Source organism: Symsagittifera roscoffensis, chromosome 3, assembly GCF_963678635.1.
Source record: "Symsagittifera roscoffensis chromosome 3, txSymRosc1.1, whole genome shotgun sequence".
Lineage (NCBI taxonomy): Eukaryota > Metazoa > Xenacoelomorpha > Acoela > Convolutidae > Symsagittifera > Symsagittifera roscoffensis.
The window spans coordinates 68381662-68398774 of record NC_087064.1 but is presented as its reverse complement, the minus strand read 5'-3'; the positions used below and the strand labels follow the sequence as shown (position 1 = coordinate 68398774).

The window sequence follows — 17113 nt, the reverse complement described above, 5'->3', positions numbered from 1 at the left end:
TCAAGGGTACTTGGTTTTTGTTATCTTGTTTATGACCGCACTGCTGCAGAATTAGTTGAGAAATAAGAATTTGAGTCCAGTTTCAGCTGGCACAAAAAGAAACGACTTGGTCGATGGATTTAACTAGGTCTAATTGGGTGGATCAGCCGATGTTCCAGCCAATAAGGTTTTCGAGACATAGGTTCAACTGGAACAAAAAATTGATCTTTCTGAACAGCTCTTACACGTATCAAAAATACCACAGAAGCTAAGCTGAATGCACATCGCAAACTCAATCCGCAAAATTCAAGCAAACACACCTACGATGTTTCAACTAAATGGTAGAACGGCTTCCTACGCAACGAAATTCAGTGCAACCGAAATAATATACTGGGACGCCCAAAAACCGTTTTTATTTCATAAATTGAACGATTTAGAAAAAAATCAACTTTTAGGTTCTTTTTTTTTACAGATACGGCCCTATCTCCAAAACTAACGACTTTCACATCTTAATATTTTAACTAGAAAAAAGATCCTAAAAAGGCCGACATCACTCAACTGCACATTCCATATTTCCAAAAACATGTAAATGAATCTTTTAAGGAAAATTTATGAAAAAACCGTAAAATACGTTATCACAGCAAGAATTGAATTTGATTAGCCATATTTGGAGACCAGACCTCATGAAAAAAAATCACAAAATTTTTTGAAAGCTTTTGAAAAAATCAATAAAATTTGATATCTCAGAAACTACAAAGATTTGAGCAGCCAAGTTTAGAGGCCACACCTGCATCAATTGGAAACACCTTGATATCACCTCACATTTTTTAAACGTCAAATTTAAATTTTGAGATGCTCTTCTTAAAAGTACGTTTTTGGAAAAATCGTAAGCATTCTATAACTCGTAAAATTAAACGACTTGACCAGTAAGATTTTGAGGCAATGTTTGCAACCCTTGGAGAACCCTGACAACAACCCAACATAGGGTTGAAAAGTTACTTTTCTCATATTTTGTGAAGTAGACACTGCAAAAAGGAAAAAATGAGAGCTTTAAAATAGCATTCGCACTCCAACAAATGCATGGTGAAAACCGCAAATAATCTTGAAAATTTGCATTCAATAACACATATGGATACACGTATTTAGAATTGAATTTTTAACCGAAAGAAGCACAAAACGTAGCGATATTTTGCATTTTAACATGTCCACATATGGACTTCTTAAACATGTCTCATGTGAAAAAACGCCAATTAAATAATGTATAAATAGACAAACCACGAAAAAAAAGAACATAAAATTTTTTTTCTCACACGGGTATTGAGCCGAAAATATGCCACTTCAAAGGGGAACACATTACTACGAGACGTTTGAATTCTATCCATCTAATTCTCAAACACATACATATAATTTCACACATTGATTCAAACCCATGAAACACAAAGCACTTTTCAATGAATGACACACAATCAAAAACAACAAATACTGTTTGAAATCCCGTATTTCATTTACAGTTAAAACCATAGCCAATAGACATTGTCAAGGAAAAGTGTCAATGAGTACAAGGAAAATGAAAAAATATTGTCTTGATTATTGAAAAACGCATGACTTTCGAATTTCGAAGAAAAAATATATGCCTTTTAAACAAACATATGCCTTCAAATTTCAGGATCATGTTAAGATTGCCAATATTCGATAAAAATAAAATTGATTCATTGGGTGATTTATATTCCACTGGGGAAGCTATCATCACGTAGTCCATAGGAAAGGAACTGAATTTAAAAAGCAACATTCAAATCATGAAAAACCAAATGAGCTAAAAACATATTTTAAGACTGAAGCAAAAATCAGCGCGACCTATAAAAATGTCTTGAAAAACTTTGATCTATAAATTCTATTCTGAGATTTTTAACGTTTTGTGCGTAGCGGAAGAAAGTATACGTATTATGATTCCCTCGACCGACCCAAAATTAGGGTAGTAGGCTGATTGAAAACAAGAAGAAATCATTTAGACCAAAAAAAGTTTCAAGCAAAAAAAAGGAAAACGAAAATATACGAAGTCAAGGCTAGTAGAATTACCAATTGCAGGGATAAATGAAAACATAGAAAACAACTACAATGAATGAAAACTGCACAAGGCAAAAAAAAATGTTGCAACTAAGCCGACAAAACATAAGCAGACAAATAATAAGCCGACAATTTTTTTGAAACGGAATGTTTCCAGTTTAAAAAATTAAGTTTCTGGCCAGATTTGAACTTAGGCCCTTTGCCGTCCCAGGCGTATTCGTCCCCTCCAGACTAAGTTTACCGAAGTTTCTTAGACATTTGAATTCCTTACCAGCCTTGACACAAGTGATTCAAGTGATTCGTTGATGATTTATATACAATGATTAATGGTTCTACAATGAGTTGTCAATTGAGTTGAAGAATCTTTTTCAATAGAGAATCGGCCGAAATAATGGAATATTCTTACCTGCACGATTACAAGAATAGACTAAAAAAGTTTTCAACACAGTCAGGTTCACAGTCAGGTGATTAGTCTCACTCCAAACTTCAGTACCACTTGACAAAGTAAAAAAGTACATGAAGCATGAAAACTCAAGCATGGACTATTCTCTCGGCAGATAATACAATTAACAGACATTCAGGACCGTTGAAACCGTTTGTTAAAGAAATGTTATGCTGCCCTGTAAAACCACTCGTTACACTACAAAACTGATGCTTCTATTAAGTAGGATGGGATCAAAAAAGAGCCTATTGTGTCCAGTCTATTGTCTGACCTATTGTGTCCAGCAGAGCTTTGCACTAGAAACAATATGCCAGTACAAAGGGGTAAAAAATCGGATTGTAAAAACTGCGACATCATTTCAAAGTTCAAGACCAACATTACTTCTGCACAAAAATAAAGGCGTAACCGTTGCTGTTGTTCTGTGAAAAATCGTATCACCTGTTCTTTCGTTTGATCAGATTTGGCAAGTTAGCTTTTGAGAAAAACCAAATGTTTCCGAGAGAAAGTTTGCAAAAAACGCGCAAACTTTTCATAACTTGTAAAATTTCTAAGGCCAGAATTTTTGTTCAAAAATTAAGGCGTAGCTGCTTGCGTAAAAAAGACTCGAACAATCTGTTTTTCGGAGTGAACCCTATATCTCAGATTTAGAAGGTTTGTTTCAAGACAAAAGATCCAACTAAACATCTACAACAAATAGCGTGTAGCCATTTATGCAGAAAAACCTTACTACCAGTTCTTTCGGTGGAACCTTTACTCTTAGATTTAGCGGAGTAGTTATCGAAGAAATGAATAAAAATAACAAAAAAAATGGGTAGAAAATTCCCTCCACTGGAAGTTTCAAAGCCGCAGAACGTGGGGGGTAACGTAGGCGACACTAGAAGAAAACTCAAGCATACGTGGAAAGAGCCGGTTTTTCCATTGGTAATTTTTTTTTTGAAAATCAACAAAAATAGTTTTTGAGAAAACTGCAAAAAGTGAAATTCTTCAAAGCGTCTTAAAAAAGGCAACAGCGGTCAATGAAGTCAAGTAAACAGAGAAAAATTGACGTGTTTTTTAAACAACTTCAACTTCCGAAATTCAAACAAAAATATATATGTCATTTAAGCTCTTTAATTTCACGAGCAATTTATAATTTTCACTTTTTTGATAAAATTAACGCAACTTTCAAAGAATAAAATAGACCGTGGCTTCAAAGCTTTTCGAATTTCTTGAACAATTTAGGATTGACACTGTTTTGGTAAAAACTATCTCAACTTGAGAAAACTGAACAAAAATGTATATTTTTTATTCCGCTGGCAAGTCTGAAAATTGAAACTCACTTTCGAAACTAGAAGTCGATCACGTTTCTCGTGGCCTTTACACTTTAGCTGTACGATAGTGGAGTTTGCCTTCTTTTTAAGGAAATGAACTGGACTTTAATAGAAAGCGAACCGCGAAATATCTAATTCGAGCCTTCACAAAAAAAATTTTCTGGAAGAAAACATATTCAATCGAAGATTGGAAAAGAGTAATGAACGCAAGTAAACATAATAAAAACACTGATTTTGTTGAAAAAATCTCAAATTTCGAATGCCCGTTAAGCTCTTTGAACTTCTAGACAATTTATGATTTGCGCTTTTTTGATAACATGAACCTAACTAGAGAAAACTGGATGAATAGGTTAAGTTTTTATTCCGCTGGAAATCTATTAAATTGTATTTTTGATACTATGCTATTTATGTTATTTTCAGCAGATGAATTTCAATTGAACTGAAAAAGCGCATATATACTTAAAAGCATTCATAAATGCATCAATGTATGAATGCACATCTGTAGTTATTAGAGACTTTTCCTGAAAAAAAAATCAGCAAGACCTATATAAGAGTCTTCACTACGTTCATTACTCTTAAAAAAATGCATCAGGATCTTTATACGAGTCTTCACGACGTCCATCGACTCTTAAATATGAACCAAATCACACACATTTTCATAATACCTGTTCTCATCACACAGGATAATGAGAAAAGCACTCCCAAAAACAAAAAAGTCAAGAGATGTGGCAATTAAGACGAAAAAAAAGACGACAAACGCTATACGAATTGAAATATATTCAGGCGCTGCCCACCCTATTTGAAACTGTATTTTGTCAGGCACAGACGTTACGTCTTTGCCATATGCGCAGATTAAGAATCTGATTTTACTTGACGTTACATCAAGCCATCAAATGATTCGGTGATTTGTTACACAAGTTGTTTATCTGATAAAAAGTTCATGTCCCGATTTGAGAACGCTTGCTGATCCCAAATGTAACAAAAGTGAACAAACCGATCAATCGACCTTAACAAATGCAGCTATTTGCAGTACCTTTGAAAAACATCGTTTCAAGAAAAAACATATCACCTTGAAATTCTTCAATTCCAAGTATCCTTTAAAATTGACATTTTTGTTAAACCTAGCCCAATATGAGAAAAAATGGATCTATGAATTTTTTTCCGCTGAAAAAGCAAAAACATAGCCAACTGGCAGTTGGAAGAGTAATGAACGTAAGGAAACAAAAATTTTTTCCAATTTTTTCTAAAAGGTTTGTTTTTTTTTTCCAAAAAAAAACAAAAAAAATCGGCAAGACCTATTTAAGAGTACTCACTACGTTCATTTCTCTTAAAACTGAAACTCATATTGGAACTGCAATTCATTTACTCTTTTTTGTACCATTTGAAATTGTCACTGGAGAACGTAATTTGCCTTCCATTTCGCCAAATGAATTAGAAAGGAACTTAAATCCAAATAAAAATCAGGCCGAGAAAAGCAAGGACTTTTTCGTACAGAAAACAAAACAAAAGAAACACATGACCTACACATTTTCTGACTGATGTAAAAGTTAGTTTAAATAATTTAATTCTATTGCATCGAAATGAGTCTAGCTGAGTGAAAGAGAGAGTCTAAACTATGATGGCTGCCTGAATCTTCCCTTGAGAACAAAACTGCGACACTTTCCAGGTTAAAATTCACAAGCCAGTTTAAATTAACTCCACCTCTCATCACATATCGCTCAATGTATGTTTGTATTTGCGTCTGCAGCAACACAATCGTAGCTATCGAGTAAAGCAGAAGAAGCACTGACTGCACATTTCTGTCGCAAATAAAGTAGAGGCTACCAGTCTTAGTTTTGTTCCTTTTTTCAGAACCCCAGCTTGACCTCGAAAACGATTCTCCAAGGAGAACTTCTTGTTTCACCCTTCTGAATAGAACTGACAAGCTGCAAAGTACTGTCAATCCCAAAAGAGCCACTGCTCCAGATGTGATCCACATGACTGGGTTGTAGTTGCTAGCCAGAACAATCGGACTGAATTCGTCTTCTCGTTCTTTCTGCTCAATGATCTTCAAAATGTCGGAAACAGACTTTTCGGTCAAACGCACTTCCGGTCCGAAGACTACAACATGTTGCGGCTGCTTTTGATGATATTGAGCTTTGAATTTGTCTCTGCAATTGGCAATTGTATTCTCCTCTCTTTTGTCTATTTGCAACTGAACTCTGAGGACAAAATTCAAAAGCCAAATTTGGTCTTTCGAGAGGTTGAGTCGGTCCTCGTGGCACACGAAGACATTAATCGGCTGGTTTAGATGCCTCAAAATCAGCCTGAAATTCGTAAACATGAAGTCGAACTCTTCTTTGTTACTCGCATCAAATATGAAACCGACTGACAGGTCTAGACTGTAGTCGGGTCCAAACCTCGACACATGTGTCTGAAACACTGGATAAGGTCTGGTCGCATACATGATCTCTTTTGCCGAGACAGAGTAAGAAGATTTGTTGTCTCCTGTTGAATTGAGGAGCAGAAATAGAACACCCATTGCCTCTAGAACCAAGGTTCCCACCACTAATCCGCTCACGAGACGCAACTGTTTCCCTTCCATTGCTGTTTTTTGGTGATGATTGCACTGATTGACAAGGCAAAAATAGATGTTGATTTCCAAAGCGAATTTTTTTCGAATTGATTTGGTTTATTTATTGCTTCTGCTTTTAATGCAATCGTTGTCATAACAGATGCATTCCTTGTTCTTCCACATTTCATATCCAAATAAATAAACATATCTTCTTGCTACTATGACAAATAATAAAATGTAGGATGGTTATAAATCCACGACAAAATAACAATAATAAACAGATCAAATTACAACAATGCAATGCACATAAATAACTGATTACACGTATCCAAAATAAATATCATTTTAACAGAACAGTTCATCAGCCATCCATAACGGTTTTCCATACAATAGATAACCGAATACCCTCTCTCTAATATGCAAAAAGCATGGGAAAATTAGATACTTTTTGTTGTTCACGAAACAATGGAAAACTTTTTCCCCACTTTTTTAGCCGCTAAGATACAAATTTGTCCGTTTCCAACATCAGAAAAAAAACAAAGTTTATGAATAATATCAATGATCCAATTAAATAGGAATGATTTCCAGATAGAGGAAAGTTTTCAATGGAAAATTTAATGATCCACTTCTTCCAGATAGAGCAAACAGTCAACTTTCCATATCGACAATAAGGTTGGTACACATGCCCATCGTCAGCTTCTAATAGTCTACAATGAAAGGTCATTTGATGGGTTCCACTTTACTTAGCGACTGCCTGCAGCACCAGATAGCTCACATACTTCGTGCACCATCTGGACACAATTGGAATGTAGAATGCACGACATAGAGGGTTGGATGCCTCGGGGTCAATGACTTCTCTCGCTACTATCGGTTTCCACTTATCCAGGTTAGCACCAAACAGAGGTTCCAGCACACTATCTTCTTTTCCAGCTATCATTGTGTCCACTAGGAAGTCACACCTGGACACCTCTACGTACCTGGAAGCCTCCTCTTTGTTCATGTCGTTGAAGTGAGTATGGAGCAGTGAAGTGGTCCCCTCAATACCCTCCGAGAAGCGGGCTGGTAGTTGGCCTAAATTAAACAGAGCGTGAACAACATGAAAGAAAATACAAAATTCCGTTCAAAACATACTAATTTACTTTTACAGTATCAAAAAAGTGAACCAAACAGATTTGAAAAAAAAAAATCGGAAACAAGAGTAACCGTTTCCTGCTCAAGTAGCACAGAGAGTCCCGACCACAACAATATATGCTCGGTCACTTTTTGGCTCAAAATTAACCTTAAAAACTGAAAAACATTTTTCTCCGCTGGATTTTAATTTTGAAAACCTCAAAGAACGCTCACAGCTGTTCAAGAGTGGTGGGTACAAGCATGATAGTTGCGTCCTTGAAAAAAGCAAGTATGAAAGATGGGTCCCTCAATTTTTGAGAAAAATTCAAAAACACAAGCAAACAAATTCTTAGCCTGTTTCCGAACATTTTAAGCACAAAAAAAATCCTTCAGGAGCCCACCTAAATTTGAGGGACTCAACTATCATACTTGTACCGAGTGGTGGTATCATAAAAATCCCACATTAGTCGTGATTCTGACTCCAGAAAAACATGACCAACATGAACTTCGCATCGTTTCAATGAACTCCAGGGAACCGAAAAAAAGACATTGACTATTTTTGAACGCTATGAAGTTCGTTTTTTAAAAAAAACATCACATTAAATCATTCATGATTGACAATTTTTGATGAAAATAACCCGTAAGAAAAACGGATCGAAAGGTATCTTCTCCGCTGAGAAAAAAAGAAACTGGACTTTTGAAATCGAAACTCATATTTTATGTTTTTCCGCACCATATGCAAGCAATTGGAGAACATAATTTGCCTAAAAACCATGCATTATATTAAAACTCTTGAAATTTCAAGAACCTTTTAGAATTGCCACTTTTTTCAAAATTTAATCATATTAAAGAAAACAGGGTCAAGGGGTAAATTTTTATTCTAATGGGAAATGTAAACACAGCCAACATAGTTGGAAAAGTAAAAATGAGGCCAAGAAAACTAAAAAAAAAGACTAATTTCAAATTTCACTCAGCGCCAACATAGTTGGAAAAGTAAAAATGAGCCCAAGAAAATTGAAGACTAAGTTTCGAATTTCACAAAATATAATGCCCTTCAAGATGTTCGAAGTTTAAGAAAAATTTATTATCGACACATTTTCGATTAAGTTAACCCCATTTAAGAAAACTGCATCATTAGTTAACTTTTCTTATTCCGCAGGGAAATCTAAAGATTAAAATCCACTTTCGAAACTTGAAGTTGATCACATGTTTCCCTTCTCAATTGGAGATCATAACCTGCCTTTCTTTTAGCAAATGAGTCTGAATTGAATTTAAATCATAGCCAACAAAGAGACAATAATCACAAAATGGCAAAAAAACTGATGCGTTTTCAGAAAAAAAAACTTCAGTTTTCGAATTTTAAAAAAATCAATGGCCTTAAAGCTCTGTGAACCCCAATAACAACTTATGCTTGACACTTTTTTGATACAATAAACCCAATTTAAGAAAACTGGATCAATGGATTAATGTTTTATCCTGCTAGGAAAACTAAAAATGAAAATTATATTTTCGAAACTAGCAGTAGTCTACGTTTTTTCCGCATTCGTATTTGGTGAGTGCAATTTATTTGCCTGTTAGCAAATTAATTTGAATCGAACTCAAAAAAGTGCATTTAAACTTCTGTGCATTCATAAATTCATAAATATATATGGACGCACTTCTGACATCATTAGAGCATCCGAAAAAGCAACGAGGATAGCCGGTTATAGCACAGAATGTTCCGATCATAGCCTTAAAAAAATTGAACAACTTTTTTTTCATATTTAGTGTCTTTTTTTTCTGTGTGGTGTAATAAAAAGATCTGATCGACAAAAAAAAATAAAAATTAGGCATATTCGACAACCATAGTTGAATAGGCCAATTGAAAAACAGTTTTTGTATAAAAAAAATAGCCTACAAAAACGACAAAACAGAATTTGTTCAAATTTTTTGCAGAATTATTTTTGAATTTTTGAAAACTTTGATTACCAAAATAGCGCTTCAAACTCAAAAACTAACGTTGCTCGAGTAAAACTAAGTTTTCACGATTTAAATTAAACTTTAATGATCTTATCAGCTAGAAATTAGACCAAAAACCAAAAATTAGTCCAGATATATCATTCAACCCAGTCCGATGATTATAAGAGGTACCTGATTTTGTGTGGAAAACAAAAACACACTCGAATACAAAGTTCCTCTTCATTTTCCATGGTCGGAACAACAAGACCAGTCACTACGTTTATCGACTCAAAAGCGAAAAGTTCAACTTCAGCATGATCAAATTTTATGATTTTTCCTATTGCAAAAAAAACATGGCATCACAAAGTGGTTTCGCTACATTCACTGACACATAAAAAAGTTGTCTCCCAAGAAAAACTCGGTAAAATTTTTAGTTCCTGATAATTTTTTGTTTGGGTTCTTTACTTCAATCATTGTGGTCGACACAGCAACCGGCTATCCTTGTGTCACGCTAGCTTTATTTTACATGAACAGAAAAAGTGGTCCTATTAATAACCTTGCAATAACTGCACAAAATTTAATAAGTTCATTGAATTTTCATAAACATAAAAGCTCACCTTTGAACTCAGACTGTATAAAATGTAATCGCACGTTGTCAGGCAAGAAAAATGAGGAGGGAAATCTGTACCACTCCCTTCCCACACACAAAATTGAGTTCTCTACAGTCGGATCTTCTTTATTTTCAACACCATGCGAGTTGATCAAATGGTTCTGCTCATACCATACATTGAAGTCCCCGTACACGTCCATGTGCGCATGAAAACCCACAAATTGGGCTCCAATACGAGACACTCCCAGTGTTATATGCGTGCTTAGCGCAAGGAATGTAACCGTTGATGCTATATATCTCAAGCGAGATGTCTTGGAGAAGAAACTGCTAAAAAGGGCCAGCGTACAAGCTGCAGCAAGAGCAATAAGCGGGTAAATTGGGTAAAGAAACCTTTCTTCTTTGTGAGGCTGCATGAAAAACACAAAGTACCACAAGTATAATGCTAATAACGGAAGCCACTTTCGACTGTAGTAGAAAATGTCACGCATGTTTTTACTCCACGACTTGGCCAAAAGAACAACCGGTAATACTAGGGACAACGGAAAAGCCACAGTCATGTTTAGGAAAGCATTTTTAAAGTAGTAACTCAAAGGTTCTGTTCCGTACAAGTCCGGCCCATGTGAGGAGAAGATGTTGTAATTCACAATATTAAATGTCGCAACTACAAACTTGTTATAATATTGAGAGTCGATATAGCACATGTAAGACATAATCAGGAAGAATGATATTATAGAGTAAAATATGAAAACTTTGAACTTCTTTTGAATAAATATCACATCTAGTGCCACAGGAATTCCGATGATTGCACAAAAAGGCCATGCGACAAGAACAGACAAGGCTATGCTGGAAATTGCCAAAAAGTTTTGGAACAGTAAAACACTAGAAAAAGCAATGAGACACATATACATTGCAAACGAACTTGGAAGAAAGGCAACTGATGCTGCAAACATTCCTGGACTAAAGGCTAAGAAAAGTAGCACTAGCCTGGCAACACTGTTGCCGTAAATTTTCACTACTGCTCTGTAGAAGAGAAGCTCAAAAAATGAGCAGAGAAAGGCAAGAGTTAAGCGAACAACAAAAAACATCACTAAACGAGACGGCGCAAAATAATTTGCCAGAGGTACAATCCAGCCGTATAACCAGAGAAAGGCGTATGATCTGAGAGCAAAATGAGGCGAATACTCCCACGTTTGAAATCCACATCCATAAGATATGAAGTGCAGTGGTTCCCAATAATTGTAGGTTTCATCACAATCGTTAATATTAGACATCATGGCAGAGCAAAAACGACTAATAAGGAATAGTTTGAATGCAATTGAGTTTAGAGGGGTGTAGGCAGAATCTGTTTCAGATCCACTGCTAAAGCCATTCACGTCACCAAAAACAAACGAAAAACCCGAGCTAAAATAATCAAGAAGTTTGGCAGATTTCTCAGTTTCCTTCTTCTCCTCATTACCTTTAATTCTATTTGCAAGGTTCCTGGATTTCGCAAACCCCGCAGGGTCCCGTTTTCGAAGATGGACCATGAAATCTGAACAAAGGTTATTAGCAGTTTTTTTAAAGATAACGGAGTCGAAGCTGAGCTTCGCACCACTTGCAATACAAATAGATCTATCAAAATGATTGAAGATTGTGTTAGCAAAATAAGGTCCAAACAATAGAATAAAATTTCAGCATCCGAACAAAATAAACCAAGTGGTGACAAAGCAGAAAATATCTGATCAGAAATTCTTCAAGCCAAAAGTTTATTTAATTCAATACTAGAAATTTTTACGACCCCCTTCCCCTTATGTTATGTTATATAATTATGTTATATGTTATTACATAACAGGGTTATGTAATTTATGTTTTTTCTTGTTATGTTATATAACCATTGCGTAATATTGTACACTAGATTCTTATACAATCAGTTCTGCAACTGCATAAGTATATTGAAACAATAAAGTGTCCCCTCTCTCTCCTTATAACGCACAACACAGGCATACAAAAACTTTATCGCGCATCAAACGAGGCAAAAAGAGGCTAGTAAGCCAATAATAAACCAGCCAAAACCTATTGGAGAAACCAACACATTGCAGTGGGAGCATTCACCAACACATTGCAGTGGGAGCATTCTCGATATCCTATTGCTTAACCGTGCTAATCCTGGTGATATTGAAGTTTTGGAGTCCGATTTCTCTGATCACAAGCCTGTCAGCATTACGTTTCCTACTAAATCAGACGATGAAATTCGACCAGTAGCCTACTCCAAATCCTCCTTTGACTATACTACGTTCTCCGTGATGCTTAATTCTGGTTATAATGCTCTGCAGTATGCCCATTTGTATGATGACTTCAGCGTGGTGATTTTCTCAATTCTAAATGAGAGTGTGCGTGTTTCTTCCTACCGTAAAAGACTCAAACGTCAAAATCTGCCGTTTTATTATTCTTCACATACGGTCCACCTTTTAAATAAACTTGGCACCCAGAAAAAGCGCAATCCCATGCACGATCATAGCACTCTTGTAGACAGTCTAAATGTGTCAATGGAACTTGACAAGGTCTGCTTCCTGCAATCCTATGAGACTATGGACGTCAATTCTTGCTTCAAGATTTTGAAAAGCTTGAGCAATTCTTCTCCCTACCCAGGCACAATGCATTTTGCAAAAAGATCTGCTTCCACTACTATTGAGAAGGCCAATCTTTTTAATGACTTTTTTGCGTCTGTCTTCAAGACCTCCGGGGAGATTCAGATTACCAGCCTTAGTACTTCTTCTACCATTGAGTTGTGCAAGGTGTCTGTTAGTCATGAAAAAGTCTTACATTTTCTTCAGTCGGCAAATGACTCTGCTTCTGTCTGCTGTGACGATGTCCCGCCGGCTTTCCTAAAACATTGTGCATTTCAACTGAGTCCTCTAGTAGCTGCTCTCTATGAAGACATTTTAAAGCGAAAAAAGTGGCCCGATGTTTGGAAAACTGCGTACATAACTCCTCTTTACAAGAAGGATAGCCACAGTGATGTGTCCAATTATCGTCCCATCAGCCTGCTACCGAAACTTTCCCTCGGTCTGGAGCGTATCTTATTTGATTACATTTACACTAGCAATAGGCCGAAAATTACGAAATACCAATCCGGCTTTATGTCAAGGCGTTCAACTGTCACGCAACTGTTAAACTTCTGTGATGAGCTTTATAGGAATCACGAACTTGGTATTTCGTCTTTTGTTTTTTATGCGGATATCAAAAAGGCGTTTGACTCGGTTCCTCACCATAAATTGCTCAAAAAACTTGCGGATTTCGGTTTGGATGTTAGCTTTCTCCAATTACTTAAAAGTTATCTTTCTGGACGCTTTCAACGTGTGCGAATCAATGGTGTGCTCTCTGATTTTGTGAGCATTATGAGTGGTGTCCCGCAAGGTAGTATTCTGGGGCCGTTATTGTTCTTGTTATTTGTGAACGATCTTCCTGATTATCTCTTATCCAAGCCATCCCTCTTTGCTGATGATCTGAAATGCTGCAGTACCTCTGTTCCCGTACTTCAACGCGATCTAGATGCTGTTATCAATTGGTGTGGCGAAAATTCTCTCGATTTACATCCTGACAAATGTAAAGTCCTGAAGTTTTTTAACCACAGCTCTGAAAACCCAGATCTCTATATTGGTGATCACAAAATCGATGAATCTTTAGACGTCAAAGATCTTGGGATCATTTTCAGTTCTGATTTATCGTGGTCGCACCATGTTTCTGAAAAGTTATTCAAGTGCAACAAAGTGTACTTTATGTTAAAGCGAAATGTTCCGAGCAGTACTCCGAGACAAACGAAGGTTCGGCTCTACAAAGCATGTATTCTATCTGTGCTTACTTATGGTTCTTCTATCTGGATACCTAACAAGACCGACTTATCCAAGCTCGAAGTTTTCAACAGAAGATGTGTGAGATGGATCGGTCTGTCAGGTGATTATAAAACGTCACTGATAAAGTTAGGAATCTATCCTCTGCCATATCATATTGAAATCTCAAATCTTCTGTTTTTCCATAAACTGTTTCAGGACAAGTACGATTTAAACCCCTTCGATTTTGTTGATATAAATGACCCATCTGTATCATTACGGAGTGTTGATATATACTCTTTCAAATTAAAGAAGCGAAAATACGAGAAGACAAAGTCCTTTTATTTTGACCGTATTCCTAGACTATTGAATTTCATGAAGCTTGATGTCCGTCTATCATTCCCCCGGTACAAGCGTGAAGTTATGAAGTTCTATGATACGAAGCTACGTCAAACATTCGAAGAAAACATTCCGTGTACTTGGTATGGAAAGTGCTGCTGTACCTTCTGCCGGTCATAGTTTATTTTATATATTTATATTATTTTTTTTTTGTTTTATGTTTGCATTTCATTATTTGTGATTGTAAACTCCCCACGGGGTAAATTAAGCCTTCCTCTCTCTCTCTCTCTCTATTGCTCCGGAAAAAATGAAAGAAGTTAAAATTTCAAGAAACCGAGTAATCAACATGCAACCAACTTAAAAAGTTCGGAAAGGAACATAAATGTGCTTCCTTTGAAACGACCCAAAAATGAGTCAATAAACCGAATTAATTTGAGCCGAACCAAAACCTTTAAGCAAAACAGGAATTACAAAGTCAAAGTAATTTAAGCACATAAATTGTATTTGTACATAATGTTTTGTTATTTTGAGAAATAATTCTTTTTTAAAAAAAATTTAAGTCAAACATAAATCACTACAAGTAAATCAAAAGCTCCATTTAAATTATGCGCACATCAAAATAAAACGACTCGAAGATGTTGCAACAAACAGATCAGCAGACCAATAATTGGTCGACAATTTTATTTGACAGAGAATGATTCCCTTATGAACACAAAACAGGTCTTAGTCAAATTCAAGCCAAGCCCCTTAGAGTCCCAGGCACATTCGTTACCTCAAGGCTAAAAGAACCAGGAACGCTGAGAGATTCGAATTAACCAGATATAAGGTACCACTGGAGATATGAGTCCTGTGAAAAATTTATTTACGAGAAAACATTCCAGTAACCGATTGCACTACCAATGCTTATCGCAAGGGAAATCACGCGGCAACTTTCGAAACAATTATTATAGAAAACAAAAGACAGCAAAATTAAGGATATCCGGTTGCTGTTCGAGTAGCACAAAATGTTTCGCTCACAATAAAAAAAAACTAGAAGAAAAAGTAGGACATTTTTGAAGTTCTTCATATTGGTGCCATTTTAAGGTGGTGGTTAAAAGGTGAGAACCATAGAAACGAGTGGAATGCTAAGGAATAAGTCATATTGAATTCACTATTGAGTACCAAATAAAGAATTTTAAAAAAAGAAGCACTGCAAATACCTTACTTTTAATATTAGGATTTAGGATTTAAAAAAATGTAAGAAAACATTTATTGCCATTTGAGCGGGGAATGAAACAGAAAATTTTTTTTCTACTGATATCAACAAGCTTTGGGAGCATGAATGTTAAAAAGTTTAACAGTCGATCACTCAAGTCACATATGGGGTTAAGAAAATAAATATGAACAATCCCCCAATGTAACATTCGCCCGGAAGTACATACCGAAAGAAAATACGGCTAGGTTATGAAACTTCTGCTTAGACACATTCAGCTAGAAACAGGTTCAAATGCTTTTAACCGTCTCTATCAGAGCCAGTTCAATGTGTGGTCCATTAACATCGGGTCGACAAAATCGTTACAACTTAAAGGCTATCGGCCGAACTGCGGAAATTAATATGGTGTCATGCAAAATAGTGAGCTCTTGACTGGGTCTCAGAATCCCCAGACCACGAGGTCACTCCTAAAACAGGGCTACTGCTTAATTTTTATATTACTTTTGTTTTTGTTCAGTAGATACAAATCATCATGTCCATTGTAGATGCACATGATGATTTGCAAAATCATGTCACTCCTAAAACAGGGCTACTGCTTAATTTTTATATTACTTTTGTTTTTGTTCAGTAGATATAAATCATCGTGTCCATTGTAGATGCACATGATGATTTGCAAAAATAAGGCACAATCGAACCAGCTGTTGTAGGTAAAAAAGAACGTTAAAGGCGTTAGTACCGAAGTTCTGATGAAAAGAGGCTCAGAATGTTGTAAAATTTTGTATTTTAAAAAAATTCGATTTGAACTTTGAAATTTCTGAGAAATGCGAAGAATGGCCATTTTGACCGAAAATCAAACGAAACAACACAACAACCGTAAAAACAACTGGAATACAACCGAATTACATGTCAGAAGAATAGAAGAAAAACGAAGATTCTTCTCGGGACTTCACGGCACGAGAAGGCTGTAACATTCGCCCGGAAGATACATATCGACGGAAAATAAAACTAAGTCCTAAGACGACTGGCTAGCGTCTAAACAGAGCTTTATATGCTTTTCACCGTCTCTACCAAGCCAGTACTTTTCGGTGGTCTTTTCTAACATCGGGTCGACAAAAACGTTACTGCTTTCGGCTTCGGTCAAAACACTCAAATTAACTAGATTACATGCAGAAATAGTGAGCTCATGGCTGGGTCTCATTATCCCCAGACCACGAGGTCACTCCTAAAAACAGGGTTACTACTATTTACTATATTACTATTGTTTTTGTTCAGTAGATAAAAATCATCATCTCCATCGAAGATGGATCAACCCTTTCCCCCAACTCCTAGCTTCTCATCCTTATCAAAATGAATCCAGTTGTTAATTAAATTCATATCAGGACATGACAAGAAGCTAAAAGTCTATATAAAGGAATAAAAGTCTCAGTTCCGAAACCCTTCCGGATTCTTGAATCCACTGAATCAAGCTCGTTAATCTTGATTTCTTCTTAATCCGGAAGGCTGTCCTCCACCCTTCACCGTTGTCCGCAACGGCCTTGCAATTATTGTAGCGACACAATAGTTGCAACTCGGAACCTTCTCTGCTATTCCTGCAATCTGCTGTTGTTTTTTGATCACGATTCTCGTAGTTATCGTCTGCGCAACTAATGTTGTTGTGTTTATCTTCGACCTTTTTGCCAAAATGGCCGTTTCTGACGTTTCTCAGAAATGTTACGTAATCACTTCGAAAATTTAAAAATTAGCAATTCCCGAATCCTTTAACCTTC

At 36.1% G+C, this 17113-nt stretch overlaps 2 protein-coding genes across 2 annotated transcripts in view; one reads left to right on the top strand and one right to left on the bottom strand.

The window, feature by feature from the left end:
* The window catches only part of LOC134842127 (cullin-2-like), a 170277-nt gene that overhangs the window by 24509 nt on the left and 128655 nt on the right, over nucleotides 1-17113 (top strand). The window lies entirely within an intron of this gene.
* Nucleotides 6341-11802, bottom strand: LOC134841907 (alpha-1,2-mannosyltransferase ALG9-like). Its single transcript, XM_063857978.1, has 2 exons — nucleotides 10015-11802; nucleotides 6341-7420 (listed from the first exon to the last, which is right to left on the bottom strand). Exons 1-2 carry the CDS (start codon nucleotides 11531-11533, stop codon nucleotides 7089-7091), a joined length of 1851 nt encoding a protein of 616 aa, XP_063714048.1. The 5' UTR covers nucleotides 11534-11802; the 3' UTR covers nucleotides 6341-7088.